Genomic DNA, 20,162 nt, shown 5'->3' with positions numbered 1-20,162 from the left:
AGAGAACCAGATATTAATGCTTCAAAAAGAACCTCCATTGATGCATCCTAAATTTTTCTGGCTGTAAAATCCAAATTACAATACTGAAATTAAATATTATGTTAAATGAGAAACAAGGAAGTAAGGGATACACACAAATGTGAAGAATAAGGAAAAATAGAAGGAAAATTACTTAGACATAACAGCTTGGCAACAACTGTTTTTATTTAATTACTATAAATATGAAATACACATTCAGGACATATATCCATATCATCAATGTGGGCAAAAGAGCAATTCCAATAACCCTTCCCAAGAATAAGTAAGAATATACACCTGTATATTGTCCAGAATTTCATGTCCTGAAATATAGCAATGAAACCCAGTACCGAACTGTCAAGAAATAAAATTATTTTGTCCACTTACAGTACCATTGTTTGCTATTGTTTCTGACAAATCAAGCTAAGTTAAGCTTAGCTACTCTAAACCTCATTCTTACATTTCTCATTAGTCACAAATGAAGAAATCAATGCAGAATCTGGTTAACAAATATAGGAAAACATAAAATTCAACTCCTTTCTGAAGCTCTAACACAGGGGCAAAGACACAGTAACTGTGTTCAGTTCGGAGGTTGTATACATCCCTGACTCATCTATCCAAAGAAAGGAACTAGCTGGGCACAAACACTGTGCCCTGGGACAACAGCAATGTACCATTTTTTGTGACTTCAATTAATTCACTGAACGGACAAATTTCCATAAGAAACAGGCTGCACCAAAAAAAACCAAACCAAAACAAAACAAAACAAAACAAAATCAAACAAACAAACAAACAAACAAACAAACCACCAAAAACTAGGAAACTGTTAACTGTGAAGGTGAACTGCAAATCAACACCTGCACAGATGATGATGGGATTTTTTCCTTTGTTCTCCAAAAAAGATCTTTTCCACTGTGAAAGGTGTGAACTGTTACCAGAGCACGAGGCAATGTAACTTATCCATTGCTTCAGTCCTCGTGGAGATGGAGACACTCCTAACAGGTCTTTCTACAAATTTCTGCTCTTTGCAAACTCCTACTATAGATAAAATACTCTTGAGAATATTTTTTGAGAAACAGCACACCTCCCAGCCCTTACAGCATTTCAAACAAGGCCCTTTTAAGAAAACTCTGAGAGAATGAGATTTCTAATAATTTATAAAATTATATAATTATTAAAATTATGTAATTATAAAAACATTGCAATAAATTCATTCTATTTTGTAGTAACATATGCCCATTATAAAATTTTGTTATTACAAAATAGGAAAAGTAAACTTAGAACTTCTAAGAGAAACAGTGGGCATGACTGGTGTATGAAAGAGAGTATTTTGCAATAATACGGTACAGTTACTGTATTTATTTGAAATTCAGATAAATGTTTGCAGAATACTAGAATAAAAAAATTATGAAGAAAACAAATGCAACTCAGTGTGCAACAGTAAGTAACAATAACTATCTGTTTTAAACTGAGTTCTGCTAGGATGGGAAAACAGCTGGTTAGAAGAGAAGCATAAAAAATAATGTTGCATTATGGAGCTTTGGGGCAAATGCAGCATTGCAGAGACCAAAAAAAAGTAAGACTTGTAAGCTTTCTAGAAAACTCATGGTTACAGTTGAAACTTCAGCTAGAGTAGTGAGGGAACAGTTTTGATTTTTTCTTTTTGGCATGAGGCTGAAAAAACATCACATGAGTACATTTGATCGGTCATTCTATTTTAGTAAGTGTCAGTCAATTCACAAATTAATGTCATTGACAATAGTTAATTTGGTAAATACTAAGAAACCATATTTACTTTTCCAAGTTTAACAATAAACAATTCCAAAATGCAAACATTTTACGCTCTGTTCTGATTGCTGCAAAAGAAGCAACTCTGAATTTTCCTGTCTGCAAAGTATCAATCATAGTATAAAATTGTTGTGGTATCTGTGGAAGTGAGGCATAAACCCAGATGAGAACATTATTTTAAAAAAAAACAAAACAAAACAAACAACAACAACAACAACAACAACAACAAAAAACCCAACCCCAAAACCAAAACACAAACACACCCCCACACACACCAAAAAAAAAACAAACCAAAAAACCAAAAAAAAAACCAAAAAAAACCCAAACCAAACCAAACCAAAAAAAAACCAACCAAACAAACAAACAAACAAAAAAACCCACAAAAGAAAAACAAAAAAAACCAACACCCAACCAAAACACAAAATAAAAGCGGCCCAGACAAGGGCCTTACTTGTTTCCTAATACGGGCTGTATTGGACGTCAACTTTGCATTTGAGCCATACACAAAAATTCTTTTTAAAACTAGAAAAGAAAATGTAAATTTATTAAGTATTTAAACTACTGGTTCAAAATAACACAGATTTACTGCAGGAAAAAACAATCATACAGCTTCCTCTTTATATATAACTACAAATGCCCTCAACCATGCATTTCTGCATTCCAAATAGATACAGGATCCTGAACAGGATCTGACTATAACATAATATTTACATAGCATATAATATTTACATAGGCTATGCTTCTCATTAGTGGGAAAAGGAGAAAAATGTTCGTGATTGGGTGATGATACAATACTTCAACCAGATTTTATACCTCCAAGTATTCTAGGCAATTATAGAATTCTAGGCAAAAATAAACCAATTTCTAATAAATTCTGGTAAACTAAAATTTCAATCACATTGTTCCAGTGCAGTTTACAATAATGTGTCACCTGCCCATCAAAAGTCATCTTTTCTTACTTTGAAATAGTACTGCTCTCCATCAACTTGAAAAATGGTGCTTCTGCTAGCTTTAAAGCACTGAACATCAAGTTTCTCATCAACAGTATTTTTTATTTTTGGTAATTCCCATCCTTGTCTCAACCTCTTCTACCCAACCCATGGAGACTGAGTTTCTTCCTGTTACTGTGCTGCTAGACTGTGCAAGCAAAACACAGTGCAGATTCATTGTTATTAGCACACTGTCAAGCACTTCTCCTTCTTAGATAAAGGACTAGTGCAGTAACAAGACAATCCTATTCCCATCTGAGGTGAAGTAAACAGAATTTTCTTTTATACAGATCCTTTCATATTCAAAATATCCCAATATGCTTTACAATAATGAGATAGATACACTGTCATTTCTGTAGTCTGAAACGCAGAGGGCAAGGCTTTGTCTTGCAAGCTGGAATAAAAGGAGGTCATGGGTCCTTTGAAGTTTCCTTACATCATCTAGACTGAAAGACAGGATGGAACGGAGAACATAACTGAGGCAAAACAGAAAGGGAGGAGGGCAGGTGACCATTGTGAAATGTGTGAGACATCTCTTTCATCATATTTAAGGAGCACTGATCCAGAAGCAAAAATTAATCAGCAGGGAATTTTTTTTTTTTTTTTTTTTAAGACTGGCAGCAGGTACAATGCTAATCCTATTTTTTCTTTGAAGGCTCTTCTTGGGCAGGAAGGAAGGGAGGGAGGGAGGGAGGAAGGGAGCTAGGAAACCTAGCAAGATGAATTCCACTTTCATGACAGCACGTCAGGGATCTATATGCACATAGAGATTCAGTTCAGGTGAATGTGATGTAGTAGGCTGTACTACCCGCCCACTCAACCTAAGTACTTACCCAATAAGGAGGTGAAATATCTTAGCAAACAAGAATTCTAAGGGAACTTAGGTAAAAAATCTTGTAAGGAAAACAGAATGGGGACAGGAAAGTACAAACAGATCAGAGAGCTCCCCACTCATCTTAAAGAAAGGATCCCATCATGACCTGGCACTGGCTGGCAGAAGCTTCTCCAATGAGGATGGACTGGCCAAGGAAAGCACAACAATTTGCAGCCTGTGTTTATTGCCAAGCTTCAAATGAATTATTAAGAAGTGGTAGCCTAATTAAACTACATCCTCTGCATTTTGCCTTTCTTCTGTACAGCCAAGCAACAGCTATGTGGAACAGAACAGCAGTGGTTAAACTCTCCCAAATACTTCATCCATCACTGCTTTGATTAGAGCCTCAAACTGTGAGGCAGCAAGAGCTGCCCAATAATCCACCTTTATTGCTTACTTGTTCACAAAGGATTGCAGAGTCTTTGGGAGGAACCATCTCTTAAAGGAAAAAGTTTGTACCTCTTCTCCACATCCCACCTAAATGATATGAAGGCTATGTTCATCTAGCACCTTACAAGAAGGAGGATGGTTTTGGGCACTCCACCTCTGCAAAGCTTTATGCAAGCCACATAAAATCTTTGACCCTTTTCTGTTGGATGCTTCCCTTCCCTCAGCAATGAGCAGTGACGCCTTCAGCTGTGCTCACTGTTCAATTTCCCTCACTGCCTTTCTTCTTCTCCTAACACTTGCATACTTTAGCCTTGGCTATGGAGTACTGACTAAGAAGGAACAATAGGCCCCTTTCAATTCTTCAGAGTGAGCTTCGAGCAAGGCTCTGCTCAGGGACCCAATCAATATTTACTGCAGTTTCAAGCCACCATTTCATGGCTCCTTCCAGGCAGAACACACTAGACCTGGTAATATTCGCACAAGGTGAAATTAAAGGGATAAACAGATTACAAAGAAAAGTATTTTTTTCTTGGAAATACTCATGGTCACAGAACAAAAAGAAAAAAAGGAAAAGGGAAGGGAGCAAGAGAGATAAAAGGACACCCTACGATACAACAACTTCTGTTTGAAGAGTAATCAGCCACTTATAATTAGGAAAGTAGTTCTTCCCCTAAAGCTGATAAGCAAAGTTTGACAATCACACATAAGGTAGCTACTATCATAGTAGTAGCAAATCCAGTAGGTTAGCAAATCCATTTAAACTGATGCAAGCAAAGAAGTTTGCAAAGAAAGCTCACCTCATTAGCTATATAAAGCACTCATTCTCTTTGCAACACCTAGGTCATGGCATGACATCAAACCACAGCATGACCATAGATAATAGCAATGCATCCTTTTCCACAGATACAAGATCCTAAAGTTCAAAAATCATACGTAAGAAACACACTTTCAGCTTATCAAGTGAACAAAGACAGAAAAAAGGTTAAGAACTGTCTTTTATCACATTAAGGACGCAAGTTACATGGATACTTCATAAGTAATGATAGTACAATTGAATGTTTTTAAATAAACTTTTTTTTCCCTAAAATTCCAGTATTATTTTTCTTTTTGTATTGCATTCACACTTCTGTAGAAGTATTCACCTAGAATACTAGGTGAATACAGTTTCTAGAAGTTTGCAGAAAAAAAACCCAACAAAATCAAAAGACATGCCATGGCAGAAAACCGAGGCTGCAATTTAGACAATTTCCCCTCCTTCTTCATTAGTTTCTCCTCTTACAATCCACATAGTACAAAAAAAAAACTCCTCACAAAAACTGTATTTCTGGCAGTAAAATACAACTGGACTGACAATCATAATTTACCTGTTCAAACTGAAAGGCAGCTATATGATTTTTTGTTTAGAGCGGTTGGAGTCTTGTCTCAACATGCTCTCCATGTTAGATTCCACTGAAAGTTTTGAGTCAAAGAAACTGACAAGCGACAGTTAAAGCAAGAAAAATTACAGCTTTAGCTTCAGATGTGTCAGGATCTTTGGAAAAAAAACCAAAACATTTTATGTCAGCCTTGTTGATAAAGGGCATCAACAGCAGAACAGATGCATCTTTCCACCGTGCATGTTCAATTTTCTGACGCATGAAGTTTTGATTGTTCAAGCTGCTTCACTGGAGAATTCTTCATTATCATCATGGCATTTGATTTTAAAAATTTGCCAATGTCAGATGGAATTTCCAATGCCACTCCTCTCACTTTAAGGAACTGCAGGAAAGCTTATAAGCATGGAAGTATAAAAAGACAGTAAAGCTAAAGGAAATCACAAACACACCTACAACACATGTAAGACTCCAGAGTAAATAAGAAATCTTTGTTTATGAAACAGAGTTCAAAATAATAAAGTTATAAAGCTTCCAAGTCTCAAATAAGTACGGCACTTTTGTACTATGTTTAAATGTCTCTTACCCATCTTTTAAATTATCTTCTACTAACCTCATATGCAGGTGAAAATTTTAATCAATACATGGATAAATAAATTTTACAAAATAAGTATGTAACCATGCTCAAAATTGTAGTTTTGATGAGGAGTAAACATTCAGTAAACAACATGCAAAATAAAAGGTAAAATCAGTGGGTTTTGCAAAAGTGGTAAATGAAAAACACAGGGTAAAAAGTTTTACAGACCTTTAATTATGTTCAATTCTTCAAAACATCTCAGGATTACTAGTAATGTTTTGAAATTTAGAGCAGAATAAAAGAATGAGGCATAGTGAAGTACTGTCAACTGAACACTGGCTACATACTTCATTCCCTTCTACTACTGCAACTTATAATAAAAGAACATTCAGTAAACTCAATGGGAATTTCATGCAAATACAGCACAGCATCTTGTCAGAGTATGTTACCATGCCATTTGACATAGTTTCTGAACTTCATGCAAGTAGTATTTGTATAAACAATGTTCTTTCCTCTGATATATTATTTAAATAAAAGCATTACTTCACTGATGCCAACTACAGAAACTGGGAGCACAGGAAATGTTCATCCTAAAACCTATGAAATTATCTTGAGAAATTAGTTAATTAATTAAATTGAGAAACCTTCCTTCTCAAAAATGGGAGTGTTTCTCAGACCAAAACCAGTAACAAATCTATCCCTAAGAGGAATCAAGCAACAGTACTAGTGTCTAGAACATTTATCTGAAAACCACAGAACCTTTTCACCTGGGTACACCATGTACTTTTGGAACATAAGACACTACCAGGACTCATTTTGTCTCAGACATATCCATTACATGGTGGAAAGCAGACAATATTTTGTCTTAAGCATAGGACTAAATCCAAAGGAAAACTGTTAATTCAGGAAGACTGGGTTAAACCAACCTGATATTCAGCCTAATCTAAAAATTAAGTCTTGTATGCATCCACTATACTAGCATTATGAAGTAAACAAGCATGCAAACAGAAAGAAGAAGCAATTATTCCTCTGTCATCCATTAAAAAAACAAGTACATAAATCCTAATTGGGCACTGCAATGATCTGATTCACTCAGCGAAGTTAAAAAGGCAAAATTGCTTTCATCAGTAACAATACATTACCTCCAAACTCCACACCTAAAATTAAGTGCTTAGGAAAGGCTTCCAAATGCTGTGTTCTAAGGAAGGCCATTGTATGAGCACTAAATCAAGACAGCTAGTATGGAAAATGGAAAATGGAGATTTCTTTTTACAGTAAGCTATAAAATGCAGTTCAGTCAGGCACAAGATCTGAGAAAGTAATAATAAAGCAATGCTGTAAATCACTAAAAAAACTTTTTTTTTTGAAGTTAACTATCCTGCTTTGGAGTAGAAGCACTGAATATGGAGATTCTCCTCCTAAAGTGTTCTTTGCAAGTAAGTTTCATATAATTGAGATACAGAGAAAGGGTTTGCTTGGAATTTGAATGCAGTGAATAGCCATGACATAGTGAGATGCAAATATGATCTACCTCTGTAATTAATTTTCCCTCTTCACCCACTCTGTCACTTGTTATGATAATGTGACTCTTAACCTTAATGAGAAATTTCATTCCACCTTGATTAAAGATACTGCAAATAACAACATTCTTTTTATTTTGGTTTTATTTAAACAAAGAATCTCTTTTACACTCTCAAAACTCTCAACCCTTCTGCTAATGAAGTTTCCATCTACAACAGAGATTTTTAGAGACTGATTTATATGTCATGTTTTCAAGTGAGGATTGTGCTAGTATGTGTAATACAAAATGATTGTGCTCTGCAGCAACTGTTCTTACTTTTTTTTTTAAAGGTAGTTTGTCTGAAGACTTTTTAAGATGCAAGTTCCTCAATAAAATTGTGTCTTCATTCCTTTACAACATTTGTAAATTAACACAAAAAATTATTAAACATTCACAGGACACTTTTGAGATGTAATTAAAAAATGAACACATAAAATTTTCCAAGATTTCCAGAAACTTTGCAGGCAACACCCTACAAATACATACACAAAGTATTAAATTGGGCCCAGTGTCTTGAAACAGGATCTACCATCTCAGAGACAACAAAACACAATGAAATTTCATACATGAATGATGGATACAGTTTAATAACCTGTAAAATTCTAAAAATTAGAACTGGATTTTTTTTACAAGAGTCTATTTTACCAAAAATAAGTTCATTTCATCAATATGTATCAAATTTAACAAGGGTCATATTTCCTTCAAGATGTATCTTCATCTCATGCTCTGTCTCATAGTTACTAGACAAGAGCAAGTCCACTGGAAACCAAGACAAATGTAATACTCCATTAAATGAAAATGCATAAGAATAATTGCATTCTCAGCAACCCCAAACTACAGGGACATACCACACAACAGGAATAACTACTCATCATTTTGGTAAACAGGTAATAAATTACATGGTTTATACATTAAAGATTTTATATTTACAAGAAGTAACATTCTCCAGAGAGCTCTCTTATTCTAAGAAGGCTATTATTCTAATTTCTAGAAAACAGAGACTTCTTTCCTGAATACAGTGGTTTAGTAATTTCAGTGAGGAAATCATTCTATCCTATTTGGGCATTCACAAGATCCACTCATTTTTTAAGGAGTATTGCATATACTACTTTGGAAAACACAAAACACAAGTATCCCAGTGGTGTACTACTATATCTGATTTATTTTACCTTCATGATCTTAAATTTTTTTTTTTTTGCCACATACCAAACCATACTACACTATATAGGGCATTCAACATCTCAAAGTTCCATTAATGTCTATCTGCTAATCTCATATAGTAAGCCAATTCTCACTTTTTAAACGGCTGACAGCAAAACTACTCATTCAACCAGGTTTGCTTTTACCCTCTTCCATTCATGAAGTTAGACATCCCAACTCTGCAAAAACTAGTCAAAAATTTTTAGTCTAGAACTTATATGAACCCAACCAGATAAAGACCCACAGGGTTCTTCAGTCCCATGGCTGTGCTCCCTCACTAGATTTGATTCGTGCAGATTGCACAGCCTCACCAAAATTGACAAGCCTAACTACTGAACCTCATATTCAGGAGAACTATACCATAAAATCATCAATACAGGACCTAAATCAACTCCCATCCAAAGCAGTTCAAGAATCTTTTTATGTTAATAAATTGGATAAGAATACCTCCAAAAATACTGCAATGAAAATCCAACAATAGTTAGTGTATTAAAAAAAAAAAAAAAATCACACCTTGCAGTGTCTATCAAGGCATACAGTGCAAAAAACCAGACTTCAATTCCTCATTACTACCATCAGCTCCTACTGACTTCTTCTACTTTTAAAAATGAGGGTGTGTATTTAAACAATTTTCCTTAATTTTAAGGGACCAATTTTTGGAAGGTATTTAAGAAAAAACATGTGCAAAATAGCTGAAATAAAACCTAGGACGATTAGGCATCAAGCAGTCTTAAAAATCCCTTAAAATGGCTGCTGTCTGCAGCTCTTGGTACCTAAATATATTCAAAATTCTGGTATTGAGGATACATTCTTTTTAAATCAGTGGCCTAAAAAATTCTTAAGTAAATGGTTCATTTTAAAAGCTTCAAAAAAAAATTAGTAAGTATTAGTGTGAAGGCACAACTTCACTCTTTCAATGCCTTTAAGAACAGTGTTTAAGACAATTCACATAGCAACTATGCATTTATGCTTACATTTGGAAATGCGTGTGCAAGGATAAATGGAACAAGCACACATTTCACTCAAGTCAGGAACTGCAGTACAAAAAAAATCTTACCTTGATTTCACCTAGGATGAACCACAGACTATGGGCTGGAAACATAAAAAAACATGAGCATGCAAACTAGCTGCTTTCATTCAGTTTTTTTCTAATCCAGTTTACAGTGCAAGGCACAAGCAAAAGCATACAAAAGATGATGCCCACCTATCTAATAAATGCAGACAAATACGGGCCTTGATTGCAGCAATTTTATTGGAAAGCTCTGTTCACCAGAAAGTGTGCAAGACAGAACAAGAGAAAGGCAAATGTGGCTCAAAAGCAAAGGGAAAAGTGTATGCAGCTTGGGCATAAGTGAAGGGACAAACATAACCTCAGAACTAAAATCTTTGGAATAAAGAAAATAATCTTCCAAGTAAATATGACTTCATTAGCACTGAATTTCCCCAAGTAGACATTGTGTACACATAAATAAATAAATAAATAAATAAATAAATAAATAAATATTAGGCACACACTTCCCATGTTCTTTGCCCCCAAAAGCAGAACTGACAATGGTGACAACAGAGTGTGTAATTAGTTTTTATTGTTCCCCTGACAGCCATAGCTCTGAAAGGAACCCTTGCCTTTTCCATTGTAAATGTTATGGAAAAACACACTAATGACAGGCATTTAATTATGGGCACAGCGACCATGATGGGAGCTGTGCCAGAAGTGATTGGCAGCTTTGGAAATCAGATATCCACAGCAATGGTTCTTTTTCTATCATACCTTTTAATCCAGATTAGTGAAGCTAGAAGTTTTTTGAAACATCTTTTCTAAGGCCTTGGTTGTTGTCTAGAGATATTAATTACCACAAAAAATACAGAAACTGACAGAAAAAATCAACATCTTTAATTTCTTTTGATAATAGTATTAAGTTTTTTGAAAGAGGTCTGTGCACTGACAATGCCATCAACCTAAAAGAATTCCCCACTGACTCCAGCACACACTTAACATTTTTAAAATTATACATAGCTAGAAACAAAGAGATGCTATGCCCTCTCAACATATCTTTATTCAGTATTTAAAATAAACTGTTCCACATTCATCTGTAGTTGCTGAGGTGCTTTTTCACCTGATTAATTTGCAATTGGGAGACACACTGTTTAGCAGCTTTTGTATCCCTATTATTTGGTTTGGCACAAAAACAATCCTTTTTGGGAGCACCAGTATTTGTAATGTACCCCACTTAGTGATGAATCACTAATTTTTAATAAACTAAGTCCCAAGAGAACTGCAAAATTATATAAAAATGTGTTGGAGCAGTAACTGCAAAGAAACAAATAAATAAATAAATACATGGGCCAGGGCTAAGAGCTGTCACAGTACATAAAATATTAGGTCTTTTCCAACTATACATGGAAAGCCTATCCAAGAGATCACACATAATGTTAAGACATTGGTCTGAATTGGCTTTTAACTGCTTGATCCAAATCTCTACCTTTACCTTTAAAAAGCGACTAGCTAATGTGGATGCACAATTTCCTTGACGAATGCTCTATCTGAATGTTCCTTCACGGTTTCTCATCCCTCCCCCATAACCAGATGAATGAAATTACTCTGCGAAGCAGATTTCTCTGAAGAATGACCACACAATTCTGGACCAAACGATTCTAAGTCTATGTAGCAGTCACAAATCCCTGGCTAAGCCTAACAAAGCAACATTATTCCAAAGTGGTAAGTTTGGGAATATAAAAGTGAAGCTGTCTGGCTCTAAAGTGATAACTTACAAATAGCTGCAGAATCACAGTTGGCTGTCCATCCCCCATCCAGCTGGCTCTCATATCAGTGACTTCAAAAATGCAGTTTGCCATTATGGTGGCTTAAGGCACTTTGTGTGCCAGTGGAATGACCATGCTGTGTGTGCGTGTCAGAAGGTCAATACTTTCAAATTCCAGAGTCTCTCTTTATTTCCTTCTTTTCTGGAAACAATAGGAAAGAGAGCAGGATTGATAGCTCCTACTTTGTTAACTTCTGCTCACCAAATGCCCTGCCTGTATGAATACATAACTATTTTTTGAAAAATCTGATTAGACATCAAATAAAGCGGGAGGGGTTGCAGGGGGGCGAACCACAACCATCAAACAAAAATTCAATGCAGCTGTTTTTTCTGCTCATTAACAGCATTAATTGCTAAATTTTCTTGCAACAACTTTTAACAATTGCAGGAAACCAAACATCTTTAAAGCTGCTAGAAGTCCTCACCTAATGCTGATGAATTAGCATTAAAGACTGACAACTGTACTACAAAGATCATGATTAAAATTAGCAGTAAGTAAAAGAAAATACTTGCTTTTTCTGTCTCCTCACAAAAAAACCTGTATTTGATCTATACAGCATTACAAATCCAACAAAATATTAGACATTAAGAGATTTGGATTATTTTTTTTGTTTACTTTTGATCAAAAGAGTTAGAATGTATTCAGCTCCAGTTTCAAAGACACAGGCTGAGAAAAGATACGCAAATTTACAAATCTGAAACAAATTCAAAGTAAAAATTAAAACAAAAAACCCTATGTATAGTAATACCATTATAATAATAACAATATTTATATATTTCTTAGCAAGTCCCTGTCTGACAAGATAATATGATTTTTATGTCTGTAAAGAGAAGGAAATTCTTCTGAATTGTAATACAAATATGAAAAATACTACTTTGAAATCCACAAAACCAAAAAAGGTAGTGCTTCATTGCTATCCACCAGGGAACATCTGCAGTACTCAACTACAACTGATGAACAACTCACGCTATATGAACATGCCTTGCTGCTGCCAGTATCCACCCCCCCAAGCAAGAAAAACTAAGTAATTTCAGGAAGGAAGTATTGTATTATTTTAATGAATAAAGGTCAATGCTCCATAGCAAACATTAATTATGGCACAATATATATTCTGTCAAAACATGCATTCTTTTAAATGTCATGAGTCCAAATTTTATCTTTCAGAATGAAGCAAATATGTTTTAGCAGAGGGTGACCAGCATCAAAGTAAATGTATCTCATACTCTTTTTTTCTTTTGCCTCACCCAATGATTCATAAACAAATAATTTCTTCTCTACACACTGCACCATTTCATCACTACAATCAAAACCTAAAGATGGTGCCTATCAAGTAAGAAGGTTCTTCAAAAGTCTGATGAAAACAAACAAAAAGTTACTCAGTGATAAAAATAAAGTAAGATTTTTTTTTTACTGCAGATACTACTGTTGACCAGTTTAATATGCTGATCTAATGATGGATAAGAAAATGAACATGAAAAATAACTTACAGGCTTTGCGAGTCTAAGGTCCTTTTCCATGCAATATGTCAGCATGGATAGGAAAATTCTTCTGCTAGATTATAATGCAAATGACAATAAGAATTTTAATTTTCAAGTAAAAATTGCAGAACCTGAAGAATTTGCTTTAATTGGTATTAGCAATTCAAACAGATCTTGCTAATTAACAGGACACTTGTGCATCTTCTCGTTAGCTGATTTTTCTTTTGACAGCATTTTTACTGGTCATGCATTTAAACAGAAAAATGTTTATGTTTTGCGTACCAGTTAACAGAATATGGACACCAAAATATATTTCTACATTTTGCAGCAGTCTAAAATAAATTCATTTCCTTCATAAAATTACGATCTAACAATGTATTTTCATCAACCTGTCAACAGGAGAACATGAAGAATGTTTCCCCAGATTAAATACATATATACATCTATATATTGGGGCGTATTTTTCTTTTACTATATTTTTCTGACATTCTATGGTGGAAAAATACAATCTCAATCCTCGCAGAACTGTGGGGTTTTTCTCACATATTTATTTTCATATACTTCATTTTAATTCAAATTATTTTCTAAAATGTATGGGAATAGGAATTTGTGCTTTTGTAAGGTAAAAATGTAGGCTTAGTTTCCTAAAAAACAGGATTGCAGATACCTATACATGTTTGCACATTGTAAAATAATACGCACCATTTTAAATGAGCTCAACCATAATCTAGCTTGGAGAGACTACAATGAAAAGGGAGAGTGCAAAAATGCAAGGAAGACTCCCAATGTATGAATGATTCTGTTCTTTCATTCAGCTGTGCTGAAGTACCTTACAGTATGGCTTACCCATAACAACTGTAATACCATCAGAATGCAATTGCAGTAACTTATCTGTTTACTTCAAACCAAATCTTTTCATTTCATTATGTTGGTGTGCTGCTGACTGACTAAATTTTGAGCACAAGTGCAACAAAAACTTAAACAAAACAGGGCCCTTTATTCTCAAAAGTGAATTAGATCATTCAGAAACACTGGAATATTATATCAATCATGAGACTAAAGATTTTTTTTTTTAAACAATGCTCAGAACTGAGTAGCAGAGCAAAGAATATTTGTTGGAAGAAAATCACAGGTCTAAAATACTTCTAATTGCATTGAAAAAGAAAATATTGAAAAACAGTAACCCAAAGCAATGGAGGCATATCTCAAAGGCATGGACAAACTACTGTTTACTCATTTCACCAGGAAAGGTTGCGTCTTTTGTTAGCATCTTCTCTCAGCTGCTCCCAGTGACCAACCTGCTTTATGTGTTTCTCTTGGTAGTCTAGAATTTCAACAATGCTGCAATCCTCCACCCAGCAACAGACTGGTGCTGGGAGAAGAAGTCACAAGACACTCAAATAAGCCAGGAGAGCTCTCAAAGCACACTCATGTAATTCTTCTCTGTTTCATTTTACATTGCAGTGCCCGAGTGCTGGCTTATCTACCTGCCCACCTACTGACCCGGGAACTACCAGCGTGTGAAGCAACAGCCAACTGGGAAGATGGCCAAGAACTAAAACACAGAACCTACAAATAATTCTCTTATTACTGCTTTGAACTTTAGCACAAAATGCCTTAGCTGGAAGATCAGACCTGGAAATTTGATGGAAATTCCATTCATTTTCTAAACACTAAAGACTTCAATTTAAAAAAATCATTTTCAGATTTTTTTCCCCTCACACAATATTCATGTGTGAGGGGAAAAAAACTGTACACCACATAAGCACCTAACGACACACTTCAATGCATACATACACACATATGTGTATATATGCGTAAGTATATATATACCAACATTGAAATATATATATATTCTCATTACATATGCCATATACATTACGTATGCCTACCCATATGAATGTAATACTCCTGAAGGACTAATTGCATCCATTCATGTTTTCAGCCCAGCATGAAGCTGGTAGATTGCTGAGATCACAGCAACAGGGGACAGAAAGAAAGGCTCATCTTTATCTGCCCCTCTCAAAAAAGCATACAGGGCTAGAAGAAAGAATGCAATGAAGTGTCCTGACTATGCACTCAAAAAAGATTTCATAAGAAGCATTTCATGAAGATCAGGTACCACTTAACAAGGTGCCTTTCATACAAGGGTGGAGGCCAGAGAAACTATTGTTCTTTGTGCAGTTTTTCCATAGAAGCTTTCAAGCTGTTTCAAACACCCACTTTTAAAATAAGCACGAACGTTCTTTTGGAGACACAAGGTGTTAATGAAACCATTAAAAGCAGAGAAAGTAGGTGTAAAGAATTGACAGCTCTACTACTGATGTTTTAATTACAAGGAACCAGTCAGAGATTTCTTCAGCTCTCAGAGCAAGCTGCTGGATAAAATGCTGTCAAAATGCAAGCTATGCTATTTCAAAATAGGTTTATATATATATATAATATATTTACAAGGATGTGTATGTATACCCCAAGTACTTAGGCTCCTATGCTTCCCTTGACATATGAAACTTATACATAACACCAACATTAAAGTAAGCACTTTGATTTTACCCTTCTTCATCCAAAACTTAAAAGTTTTCCTAAGGTGTAACTGCTTTCTTCCTACTCCAGCCATTTCTGCATGGCTTCCCTCAACTCTGTACATAGGCAGAACTCTATCTATATAGAAAAAAAAAAAAAAAAAAAAAAAAAAAAAAAAAAAAAAAAAAAAAGACAAACCAAGAAAAAAAAACAGTCACATGACCTCAGCACATACAATTAACATGCTATGGTGAAATCCACAAATATTTAACAGATGGCAAAACACTCAGACATCCATCCCAGTCCATGAGTATGCTCCAAGTGCCAGGTGTGCATGAGTTGCCACATCCAGAGCTTCTCAAAACTAAATCTGTGTATTTGGCTGGCCCAGGGAGACACTTAAGCACACATCTATCCACCCCCACAACTGCAGCAGAACTTAGGTGTGTAAGGACTGAGTTCAAAGAAGCAAGATGCTTTTCTGAAACAGCTCCTAAATTCTCAGCTACAAAATCCACATAGGCTGAGAAATCCAGGTTGTAAAATTCTGATCTATGCATAGAATTGTCAAAAGTATCCACTCATTTTTCCCCAAATATGTATCTAAAAAAAACCAACCTCTACCTACGCCGACCAAATTCTGGTATCCTGTTTAATTATATGCAATCACCAGCTGAAGTTGAAATTATTCTTCAATACCTAAATTCTCTATTTACCATCTGATTTCCTGATTTTATCCACATAAATACACAAAGAGAAAATATATCAGCATCCTATGTCTTTACAATAATTATTCTATGGATTTGGTGTACCATTTTCTTTTATAAAATGCAGCCAAATCCAGTAATACTCCTAATAAAAATATTTGCTTTTGTGAAACTAGAAGCTATGGCCTCTATGTACTCTTAACCATCGTGAAACTAACTAACAATTTATGAAGGTACATAATGTGACACTAAAACAACTTACATGGAAATATATAAAGAGAAACCACAATCTTAAAGCATAATCCTGGCAACAATGTAGCAACAATTAAAACAAGTAGTTCAGCTTGAACTGTGGCAAGATTAAAAACAGTAGTAGGCATGACGCAGGTAGACCGTTTCAAAATTTGGCCCTGGTACACTATGTTCGGTCTGAATTCTAATTAAAAGGACACTACCAATCAAGATTAAATTAATATGCTCCATTCCAAAACTGAGCATTGTATTCAGAATAATATTCCCTGATGATAACCGTTCGCAGTCCCATATAAAAAAACATACATGCAAAGAGTGCTGAAAGACTAATGCACTTTAAGGTGGCAGTTAGAATTTGTGTTTCCATAATTCTAAGCCTACATAAATAAACAAATAAATCACATTTTTGAGCTTACTTGAGGATTCATTTCCAATCAAAAAAAAAAAAAAAAAAAAAGGACTAAAAAAGTTATTTTATTTATACTTCAAAATTTTAATACCTAAGCATGTTTTCACCTGGAATTGGACTACAACATTTATAGAAGGTGTAAGCTGATAACTAAATATGAAAGAATAGTAAAGCATGGCAATTCTTTAAACACTTCCAAGAACTGACTTTGACTCTGTAAAATTAAAAAACTTTGTTACTTGTACATGCTGACAGTAATGACCATACACTTTCTGACTGTTTTAGCAGAACTTCAACAACTAACCAAGGAATGTAATATGAATTTTTCTAATAGACTCTTATGATTTTTTGTTTACCAAACACTGTTCACACCAGGTGGGTCACTCAACAATTTGCTAATGTGTCTTTCAATGAGAATGAAATCTTTACTTATTTCCGCAAATTGCTGGAGTCTAATACTTATAAAAATTAAACCATCAAAACTGAAGGAAGGACAATCATTATCAAATTCTTCAAAGTTTAAATGAAATCTTAATTTAGAGTGCCTTTATCATTATTAAGATGATCAATATCTCAATTTTTAAGGAATTAATTAGTTCTATTAATTAGTTCTCTTAGTTCTATTTGTTCTAAATTCAGTTTGTTAATTCTGAATAAATACAATAAAGAAGAAAGCTAAATCACAATGGTAGTATTTGTGTTTATAGAATGACAGTATATTTTGTCCTCTAATTTCAAATAGTTATCACCAAGTAAGCATCTCTACTTACTTCTACATGTGTTCATCTCCTGAGTCTGCCTCCAGATGAAGATAAATTACTACAAATTTATTCCTGCAACACTGTTAAATGCTCTAAGAATTTTGATATCCAAAGACAATTTTGCCTTCAGCTCAGGTTCTGATGAAACAAATTCAAAAGAGAAGTGCTTTCTTTTCTTTGTGTCTCTCCCACCTACCATTCAGGTGTTTGCCTGTTTTTCTGTAATGCTCGTGTTACTTAAAAAGCACACAAAAACTGGCACACTGTATAAAACAAAGGGGAGTTGCATCTGCACCCTGCTCCTTCTCATATTTTTAACTCACAAATAAAAATGGCGTGTCCATACAGATACATCCATTGTGAGAGAGCAGTATTTTAAGACAAGAAATGTTTGGTTTTAAAACAGAAGGTTTAGAAACATCTTAAAATTAACTCTTCCTCTACTGTTTGGAAGAATAGCAAAACTAAGTTTTCTTCGCAGTGTGCTGATGCTTATGTTGGATTAATAAGAGTAGTATAGTATTAATATATGATTTAACTTACTTGAATTCTTATAAATATAATTCAGTGTAATGCCCATTAACTAGGTAAGGTTTGTACCTTCTACTGTCTTTACCTACGTACAGTTAAGATGATCTAACATAAGACAATAGAAGTGAAAAATCTTGAATCTAAGGCTAATTTTGAAGTATTTTAACTGTTATGCTAGCAATGTATGCATCTAGTCACACCTATTTCCTTCAGTGATCCTCCTTTTGCCCAGTGGGATTTGAGAATATAACTTCTTTTTTTTTCCCTAGCAGTTACATTTCATTTTGCAAAACAATAGAAACAAAAATTCTGGTTTTTTGAGGCAAGCAATTTTTGGGGACATATGTTCTCTGATGGGTGATGTGAAGTGCAACTTTTCATCTTATTTACTCTGAGCAGTCTTTTTCAAGCAACACATGTAGAAAAAGGAAAATGTAGAGAGAGGCATTTCAAATCACAGATGCTCATCATATCCAAACATGATTGTTTCTATTTCAGGTTTTTTGGGTCAATTATTTATTGCTGAGGCGATGAGATCGGGAGCACAGTAATAAACTGCGGGACAGACTAGCTAACCCTGGGCACTTGAAAATTCTGCCCGTTAACTTCTGCATCTCCTATTTTAAACCTACCCTGGAATACTGAGCAGTGGAGTTTTCTGCAGACAACACAGATCTATTAAAAAACATGACCTATGACAAAAATCAATGTGCTAATCTCAAGCCAAACAGCAGTATCAGAGGCATAAAAAAGAGATAACGTAAGATAAAACGTCCTCAAATTTACTTAGACTAGCCTGACAGGTTTACCAAAAAAAAAAAAAAAAAAAAAAAAAGCCTGCCACGGGCACTTTGACAAGGCAAAAATATTTAACACCCAGATGACTTTTCACCTAAACACATGGATACCAGGAGGAAGACTGAAATTTTCTGATGCTGAACATGAGAGAAAACTCCAGAAAAAAAGCCAAAAACAATTAAATGAAACCTCCCTTTCCAGAGCTGAACTGCACTCAGAGCCTGGTGCTAGGAACCCTCCGACGGAGGAGAGCGGGGCGACTGCGCCAGCACCACTCGGCCCCGACTGCGGGGACTCCGACAATGCGCCGTCCTGTGTCCGGCGTACGGGCAGACCCCGGCCCGGGACGCTCACCCACGTCGCTTCCTCACCTCCAGCCCGCCCGGGTGAGCCCCCGCCGGGCGGGCTGCGCAGGGCATGGCCGCGCAAAGCCGCCCCTGACAACCACCCCACCCGCGGTGCCGCGGAGGTCTCGCCGAGGACGCAGAGCCCGGCCTGGGGCCGGCTCCCTGCTACCAGCGGCCACCACGCCCGTCAAAGGAACCCTTCAGGGCACCACGGGGGGACCGCTGCCTGTGCCCCTCATCACTCCCGAGGTCCCGGAGCAGGGCTGGCAGCAGACACGGGCTGCCCCGCGGCGAGGGGCGCCCATGTCCCCCGTCGGGAGCGCATTCATCCGACTCCTGCGGGCCGGCGGCCGCCGATCCCGGGGAAGCCTTGGAGGGAAGGGATAGAGGAGAGGAGAAAATCACCCCCGCCACCCGCCGCACCGTCGCTGGCTGCAGCCCTGAACCTCCGTAAAAGAAAAGTTTTCGTCTCTTTCTTGCAGTCGGTCTCTCGACATGTCTCCGGCGCCGGAGCGCCACTGTGTGCCCGCCCGCCGATCCCCTGCCCGGTGCGCGCCCGCGGCCGCCCCGCGTACCTGGGGTTGGAGCTGTTCCAGTACACGGCGTAGCGGTCGGCCACCGCCTTGGCGCCGGGCTCCTGTCCGCGCACGCACACCCACAGCGCCGCGGCCGCCAGCAGCAGCATCTCCACGTGCAGCATCGCGCCCGGCCGGCAGCGCGGCGAGGCGGGATGCGGGAAAAATAAAGAAAAGGGAAAGAAATTGGG

General features: G+C 36.4%; 1 protein-coding gene across 2 annotated transcripts in view; it reads right to left on the bottom strand.

Moving 5' to 3' along the window:
- Positions 1–20,152, bottom strand: part of EFNA5 (ephrin A5) — a 205,243-nt gene extending 185,091 nt beyond the window's left edge. For both annotated transcript variants that reach the window (XR_005954897.1, XM_041464792.1), the window contains exon 1: positions 19,972–20,152. Coding sequence is in view for 1 of the 2 variants with exons in the window: in XM_041464792.1 (XP_041320726.1) it covers positions 19,972–20,096 (125 nt within the window). In the remaining variant the exon portion in view is untranslated. The remainder of the gene's footprint in view (positions 1–19,971) is intronic.
- Between the last annotated feature and the right edge of the window lie 10 nt (positions 20,153–20,162).

Source organism: Pyrgilauda ruficollis, unplaced genomic scaffold (assembly GCF_017590135.1).
Source record: "Pyrgilauda ruficollis isolate IOZ18807 unplaced genomic scaffold, ASM1759013v1 scaffold184, whole genome shotgun sequence".
Classification (NCBI taxonomy): Eukaryota; Metazoa; Chordata; class Aves; order Passeriformes; family Passeridae; genus Pyrgilauda; species Pyrgilauda ruficollis.
This window is presented reverse-complemented; position numbering and strand designations above follow the sequence as displayed.